This window comes from Nematolebias whitei, chromosome 7, assembly GCF_014905685.2.
Source record: "Nematolebias whitei isolate Nwh7 chromosome 7, NemWhi1, whole genome shotgun sequence".
NCBI lineage: Eukaryota > Metazoa > Chordata > Actinopteri > Cyprinodontiformes > Rivulidae > Nematolebias > Nematolebias whitei.
The window spans coordinates 16024958-16033838 of record NC_056504.1 but is presented as its reverse complement, the minus strand read 5'-3'; the positions used below and the strand labels follow the sequence as shown (position 1 = coordinate 16033838).

Below are 8881 nucleotides of genomic sequence, written 5' to 3'. Positions count from 1 at the left end.
TGAATCTCTAACCAGAAAAATCACTGTAATGTCACTTTAATTGAAGATTTGACACTTTATATGTATTGCTGATTGTCCATGCTGCTGATTTCTTGCCTTTAAGCTGTTTTATTCATACCCTTCTGCTCACAACAGACTCATGTTCAGGCTGCTGTTTAATACACCATATTTAGATTATTATTGTTAGTTTGTATCTTAGATCCTTATATACTGTTTGTTTTTGTACTTTTATACTTTTTATATATGTTGCTTCTTTGGGTGTAACTGGACCCTGTGTACACAATTTAGTTCTACCTCATGTACCACATGTGACAAAGTCTCCTTGAACCTTGAATCTTGTATGTGTTGTTCATCTTTTAATTGATTTTATCATTGATTTTAGTAGATTTTTGATTTTAGTTGCACTTTGTAGCACTTAAGATATTTTTGTTAATGAAAAGTGCATTACAAATTAAATTGATTATTATTATTATCTTTTGCAGCTGCACAATGAGAACTTTGAGGTGACCACACTGCGGGTGGATGTTCAGACAGATGGACGACATGCTGAGGTGGAGTTTACCACTGACTGGCAGAAAGACTCCGAGCGGAGAGACCTCACCATTAACTCCATGTTTTTAGGTAATCAATCAACTTTAACTTGTTTATTTCTGAGTCTTTATGTGAACGAGGAGTAACAATGATGTAATGTTGACTCTTAAAGATCACTATAGCTGTAACAGAAGGGTAAAGAATAAATCATCATCTTTTTTTTAACTTTCTTCTTCCTTTCAGGGCTTGATGGCACATTATACGACTATTTTAAAGGATATGAAGACCTCCAGAACCATAAAGTGCGCTTTGTTGGCAGCGCTGAACAAAGGATACAAGAGGACTACCTGAGAATCCTGAGATACTTCAGGTCGGCTGCCTCGCTCATATAAACCTTAACAAATGCTGCCTGTGGTTTTAAAGTAGGCACATTGATCACAGCTCTGATGCTTCATCCCAGGTTTTATGGCCGGGTGGTTTTAAAGCCTGACAGCCATGAGCCTGAGACTCTGGCTGCCATCAGGGAAAACGGCAGAGGACTGGCATCTATAGCAGGAGAAAGGATCTGGGTGGAGCTGAAGAAGCTTGTAGTTGGTAACCATGCTGCTCACCTGCTGGAGCTCATCTATGACCTGGAGCTGGCTCAGTATTTAGGTGAGAAACAAAACGAGATAAGTATTTCAGTATGTTCAGATGCAATTGTTCATTTTGTCTTCGTATTATAAAGAAGGCCGGGCAGGTTTTATTAAACAAGACTATAAATCCCTTTTACCATCAGTTTTTATTACATGCCCATCAAAGATGGACGTATTATGATCTAGTCTCCGTCCGTCCTCTTGTCCCACCCATATCTTCTGATCCACTCAAGGATATTTAACAAAACTTCAACACATATGTATCATCACTAGACGGAGTGTCACGTACACGTCATCACCTCAGCCAAGGTCACAAATCAAGGTCAAAGTTTAAACAAGGAATTTGTTTATCTGCATCGTAACTTCTGATCTCAAGAAAATGTAACAATTTTGACCACCACTATATGACGTGCCGCACAATCTTTTCATCACCCCAGTTCTAAGGTCAAGGTCAAAGATAAAACAAGGTCTTTTCTTGTCCATTTCTATAAAATGTTGTGTAATACATGTGGGTGCATAATGTGCCTAATTCAGTACTCTTGGTCCCACAGATGAAGTTATACAGTCATGCGACAAAGAAAATAATTAAATGGTTTTATCTTTCAGGATATGTAATAAAAATGATCCGGTTGTTGCCAGGGTCAGAAATGTTTCAAATTTAAACTCAAGTGTGCAAAACTCCACATCATAAGTTATTAAATAAAACAAAAGCTGTGTGAGAAGTAAAGTCCTCTCCTGCTGCTTCCATAAGATTTGAGAGGTTCAGCATCAGCTGGGTGCTGCTGATCAAATGTATTGATTACCTTAGTACCATCACTCTGACCTACTCTCCAAAAGCAGGAAGTTTGTCAGTTTGCTGCTCTGAAGCAAACAAATAAATAAACAAGTGGCCTCAGTGTTCAAGAATACCACAACCTAAAAGGGTGTAAAGATCATTTTAATTTAATGTTTTGCTCATCCAGATAATTTAGTGGTTTTTGAATATTTAATTAATTGTTTTAAACCTCAGTGCAGGCACTCACATGTTATAAACAAGATTCAAAACTTTTGATAATTTGTCCCTGCTGCACCTCAGGTTTACCTCCAGGTGGCGATGTTGATGAGATGAAGCGTGTGTGGCAGAACGCCAAGGACCACTCTCCCAAACCCATGACCATCCTGGCTGCTCTCTTCCGCTGCCCAGAAGAGGTGGAAAAGATGGACATCAGGCTGAAAGTGTCCCGGGAGGAGAAGAACCTCTGTCTGTTCCTGGTCAAACACCGGCGGGAGCTCTGCAGGAGCCAAGAAGAACGGGACAGCCTCAGACCTTTCACCGACTTCATCATCGATGTAAGTTTCTGTCTCCAACAACAAATCACATTCTGTGACAACCTAAACCTAAATGTATTTCAAACATCCCTATAGTGTACTCAGCTCCTTTATATGTTCTGGTAAGACATTTTGGGTGTTGTCTGTTAAAGTAGTCATTTAACATGTTAAATGTTTAACGTGTTAAACATTTAACATACGTGTTAAACATTTAACATGTTAAACTGCTTGAGCTGACTATTTTGAAGAACTGAGTGATGAACACAATGTAGGGAAAAATAATTTTATTTAACTCATGTTCAGTCAAATGTTTATTTCGGTTTGATCTAAAGTTGAAACAATCACCAACAGAGAGCACACAATTAGCTACTGGTAGTAATTTTCAAAAAATGTTAGCATTTATTTTTCTATTTTAAATGTCTAAATACTAAACAAGATAATTTTTAAAGTAGTTTTTTTGACCAAACTCAGTAACCAGGGTGCGAATTATACAGAGATAATCAGGATGATTTTCTTCACACGAAGGTTGTCTCATCCAACACATCTGGTAAAAGTCTTAGTTATTTCAATAATGTCCGTGTTTCAATGTAAAGTCATTCAGTCCACTAATTCAGAGGGTGTAAAACACAATAATCTCTGTGATTAAGTGTTACAAACCCCACATCCAAACATGAGCATCACCAGGACACAGAGGGAGATTTAAAAACATCTTTATATTTATAGTAGATCTGTTCATTACAGGCAGACACCACAGACCACAAGGGTCAGCTATTTTATGACAATGGTCTAAGAATGAAAAATCAGGAAATTTAATTTTACATTTTGTTCAAGTGTTTTGATGATTGTGATCCAGCGACTGAAATGATTAATTCTGAGTTTTTCCCCCCATAATAATAGAGTGAACGTTTATGAAACAGTCACTCTATTGTGATGCATTCGTCTTTTTTTTTTTTTCAGCATCGTTCTCGTTCAACAGTTTTAGTGCTTTTTCAACAAATCATAAATCAAAATGTTCATCTTCTTCAGGACAATCCTGCTATGACTTTTGGTATTGGTGCAACTTTAGCTTTTCAAATATTTAACATTTCCTGACACTTTTTCTTCATGGAAAATGAACTGAGCTCATTTTACATTCGTCAAATCTTTAGATGTGTTCACAACCTTTTACTGCTCCTTTCACTTTTTGTTCTGCTTCAGTTTCTTTCAGCTTCCTTGTGCAAACTTAAACTTTTTTTCAGCTAATTGCAGCTGTTTATTTCAGCTGTTTTATGCTCCTTTCAGCTTTTTCTGCTATTTCAGCTACTATTGAGCTAGTTTTCTGCTAATTTTAACCTTTTCAGTTAATTCCACATTTTTGGCACTCTTTAGACCTTTTTTCAGCCTAATTCAGCAAAAACGTTGGTTACGTACTGTAACCCCAGATTCTATGAGTATAGGCGTAGCCCTTTAAAATCTGCCGCTGGTGGGTTTTATCCCGTCATGTAAAGCATCGCACTGAAAAATTTAGTCCATGCCCACCTGTTGTGTGGGCCCCACCCGGTCCGTATAAATTACGTTAAGAGCGGGTAATCGGCTCCAAAATAGCTTTTTCTTCAGCCATTTAGGAGCCAGTGAGGCCCGACGCTTAAAGGGCTACGCCTATACTCATAGAATCTGGGGTTACAGTACGTAACCAACGTTCTATTTCATATAGGCTTTGCCCTTTAAGGCTGTCGCTGGTGGGTTAAGGGCGAAGCAGATGTAGTCCTCGCCTCACTGGGTCCATTCGAACACCATATGAAGCAGCATCTTGCCCAAAAATGTCTCGTCACTCAGCTCTCTATGTGCGTAATTACACGTTGTGTAATTATGCGTACCATGCACAGATGCGTCCTGTGTAGCTATGCGTTCTGAGTGCATGTGCGCCCCGGAAGGCTTTCAACGGGGAAAGGAAGATGCTAAAAAAAGGCCGTGAACCAAACAGATTCACGGCTGATCAATATGAACAGATTAATAACAAGTGAACTGATTATTAATCAAATGAACCGATTGGTAACAATAGTCATGAACTGATTAGTGACAATAGAACCAGAACAACAGTCACAACTTGTGACTGATAACATCTCATACTGTAATGCATGCAGTCAGATGTGAGTTAAACGGGAGTTCCATGAAACAACAATATTCATTCTGTTAAAACACTAAGGACAGAATGTGTCATGGAACGAGCCGTCACATCACGTAGATAAAAGCGAATAAATGAGCAGGGTGTTGACCACACGGCCGCAGTGCAAATGTCCTGCATTGTCATACCATTATGCAAAGCAGTTGAAGATGCGATACCTCTGGTCGAGTGCACCCTGAGGTTGATGGGTGGCTCTAAATCTGATGCTCTGTAGGTTTCAGAAATGGCCTCACACAGCCAGTGTGACAGGCGCTGGGTGGATAACGGGCGACCTGCAGATGCATCTCTATAATGCACAAACAGATGGTGAGTTTGATGCATTGCGGCCGTGCGTGCTATGTAGCACGTCAACGCCCACACAGGACAGAGAAGATGGAAAGATGCTTCTTCTGATTTGTGGGGGGGAGGGAAAAAACCCTCCAGCGATAAATGCTCTTGATTTAAAAGAGCTTGTGATGTTTTAGGCATGAACGCTAAGTTAGGTCTCAGATCAGCTGAGCTGGCGTCAACCTGATTTCTGAGACATGACGGAGCGACAGAGAGGGCAGATAAATCACTCACCCTGTTAGCGGATGTTAAAGCCAGCAGCAGGGCTGTTTTAAGAGACAAGAATTTAATCGGAACCTGATTCAGTGGCTCAAATGGAGCTTTGATCAGGGCTCGCAGGACCAACGTTAAATCCCACTGGAGCAAGTGGGCGTGAAACATGCCTGCATCTCTGTACACCTTTTAAAAAACGCTTCATCAGCGGATGATTAAAAGCTGTTCTGTCCCCAAAACCTTAGTGACAGGAAGAGATGGCTGCAGCATATGTTTAAATCGTGCTGAATGCCAGATTTCTATCCATCAGTTGCTGCAGAAAAGACAGCACGCCACCTAGTGGACATGAAGTGGCCTCTACACCTTTCTCTGTACACCAGCGCTGAAAAGCTGTCCACTTTGATGTGTACAGCGCTGTGGTGGATGCAGCACGTGAATCCTGGATTGTGCGCACTACATCTTGAGAGAGACCCATCCTCTCTAATGCCCCTTTTCCATTAGTACCGGTACGGGCCGACTCGACCCTAATTGGCCCGGTTCTGAGGCTTTTCCATTAGTACCGGTACTTAGCACCTGTTACTATTTTCAGTACCCTTGGCTCTGTGGTTCTAACCGGTACGAAGAGGTACAAAAACGTGACGTCAGAACACTGTCAGTCACTGATTGGTCGGGGGCGGAGTCGGGGGCAGAGTCACTGGATCCTTCAGAAACATTTCAAAACAATAATCCGCCATTTGCAATTTCTCGGACTGGAGCAGCGGCTGGATTTATTTTAAAGATTTTAAAACAATACTGACAACATCTTGGTCTAATGTTGATGTGCTGGCATTTTTTGTGCTTGGTGGCCGACAACATAATTCAGAGCAAGCTGGATGGAGCTCTGCTGGTGTACCCCGATCCTCCCTCCGGAGCCTCGGAGCGCCAGGCCGGGCAGAGCGTCATCTCCTCGGCTCCAAGTTCAGCTGGTCACCGCGGAAGATCCATCGATGTGCCGACTCGGAGGCTCGGGTTCCGGATACCAGCCTTGTGTGCTCAGAGCTTCGCAGGTCACTGCGAAGCTGGAGATGGGGACTCGCAGATGGACGTTGCCAGACCCCGGCCGCGCGTAATCATGATGGCTGACTCCTGATCCCACCCGGAAGTCAGGCAGACTGGACAGTCTGGGACGGACGCTGGAAGCGATTTTTAAATAAATTAATATTTTGTTTTTATACAAAAAATGTTTTAAAAAATTGCTGAAGCGATTTAAAAATGATTATTATTTTTTTACACGTAAAATGTTTTTTAAAATCGCTTCCACCGTTCTTCGCAGACACGTCTCTGTCCGCCTGTCTGCGCGGGTCGGACCTTCATGATTACGTGAGGCTGGAGCCTTGGAACAGGCTCTGTGAGTCACCAGCTGAGCTGGAGCTGGGAGGATGAGCCTCCCAGCCTCCGGAGGAGAGGATCTGTGAGACCAGCAGAGCGTTGAAGATAAAAAAAATAAAAAATGAACGGTGCCAGCTTCATCATGAAATCCTGTTTTCAATTTAATGACTGTTAACTCAGCTGAAAATCATAAAAAGACACAAAACTATTGGATCTCCGGAATATTTCCCTCAAACATGTTTAAAGAAGAGACGACCTTCAATTCAACTTTATTTTAACCCACAAATGTACAAATCACAAAACAAGAACTTTAAAGCAAAGCTAAAAATAAAATGTATATATGTGAACAAGAAAAAAAACCACACATCTAAAATGAACATTAAAAGTAGACACAATGAGTGCAAATACATCAAATGATGAAGAAAACCTATAAAAATTAAATGTAATGTTTTTGTAGAATCTGGTTCATCAGAGTTTTAATTTATATACATATATATATTTATATCTATAAATATATATAGATACATATATATGTATATATAAATACATATATATGTATATAAATATATATGAATATATATAAATACATATATATGTATATAAATATATATGAATATATATAAATACATATATATGTATATAAATATATATGAATATATATAAATACATATATATGTATATAAATACATATGAATATATATAAATACATATATATGTATATAAATACATATGAATATATATAAATACATATATATGTATATAAATACATGTGTATATATATACATATATATATACATAATTGTGTGTATATACATGTGTGATATATATATATATATCACATGATATTGTAATATGAACATATGCTGTCATATATTCATAGATAAAACGGATTCTTTCATTTTTCTGGACTGTATAATGACGTGCATCTGAATTTAATAAAATGTGGACGTGAGACGTTAATTATCTTTGACTCACCAACGACAGTGGGTCATTTATTAACAGAATCAAGTTTAACACATCACACATTTACATTAATTGGCAAGAATGGAAAATAACAACAGCTTATTAATCAGTTTTACAGGAAGTAAACAATACAGCGATTGTTCTCACTTCTAGTAGTACAACAGGCATTACCACACGGCGGTGGTTGAAAACTTTGCTTTAGACATTTCTAAAAATATCTGGATTAATTTCTACTTGATAGAAGAGTTTTAAAGATGGAAAGATGAAGTTTATCTTGAGAGAGATGTGTGAGGGAATTTGTCTGTTTTAACCAGAACAGCACGCTCCTTTGGACCAGCTTGTCCCAACGGTACACTTTGGTTGAAGATCGACTTTTTACCTTTCTGAAGATATGTCAGTTCCGGCGTAAAGTTCCACTTCGAGCCACTTTTCAGCGTCTCCGTAAGAACAGCTAAACCTCGGGAGTCGTGAGATCATTCAGAACAGACATTTCATAATTCCCAGATCTTCTCTTGTTCAGCTTGATTTTTCTTTCATCAGCATCCTGAATTTCAGCCTTCATGAACTCTGGAACTGCTGAGTTTCAGAACTGCAGAACTTCTTCATCTACTCCCAAACGACTGGAGCTGCAAACTCTCCACCCGACTCCAACTGGAGGTGGAACCTCTTGCAGAACTCTCCATCTCGACTCCAACTCAACTCTCGACTCTTCTAACTAAAAACTTAACTCGTTTGAACTAGAAAGTACCAACATTTAAAGGGCTCTATTTCCGGTTCATTTGGGAGTTTCTGATTGGTCGATGGACCAAAACAGAGGTGTGTTTTGTGATGTAAGGTGTTATGAAAAGTCAAGGAAAAAGATTAAGATTGTTTAAGAACAGACAAAAGATATTATGAAGAACTTCAGACTTCGTGGAGTCAATTCTCTAGTATCTTGCTGTAAAAGTTAAACATGACATTTCTTTTTCAGTAAACTTGCAGTTGACCGAAACTTGAACTTTGACCAACTTACACCCTTGCTCATTGAAGACAGAAAATCAGACAATGCATCATTAACCTGATTTCTTCTTTGAATGAGGATTAAAAATCGTTATTACTGTTTCACAGTTGATTTAAAAATGAGTAGTTCACTTCAACATGTAAACATTGTTTGAACTAACACAATTTGATTATCAAACATTTGTAAAATAGTAATGATAATCGAAAATAGTCTTCTTTTACTTGATTAATTCAAGAAAGAAAGTCTCAGGATGGGTCAACCTGTATTTCTGGATTCAAATCAATGAAATGACAGTTTCTGTCCCATAAGGTCCTTAGGTCAAGGTTTTGACATCAGGCCTAGTTCACTACAGTATATATATATATGTGTGTG

At 39.0% G+C, this 8881-nt stretch overlaps 1 protein-coding gene across 1 annotated transcript in view; it reads left to right on the top strand.

The window, feature by feature from the left end:
- The window catches only part of trnt1 (tRNA nucleotidyl transferase, CCA-adding, 1), a 37685-nt gene that overhangs the window by 15044 nt on the left and 13760 nt on the right, over positions 1 to 8881 (top strand). The window contains exons 3-6 of the mRNA XM_037679299.1: positions 483 to 621; positions 775 to 901; positions 992 to 1185; positions 2242 to 2495. Of these exons, the coding sequence (XP_037535227.1) occupies positions 483 to 621; positions 775 to 901; positions 992 to 1185; positions 2242 to 2495 (714 nt within the window). The remainder of the gene's footprint in view (positions 1 to 482; positions 622 to 774; positions 902 to 991; positions 1186 to 2241; positions 2496 to 8881) is intronic.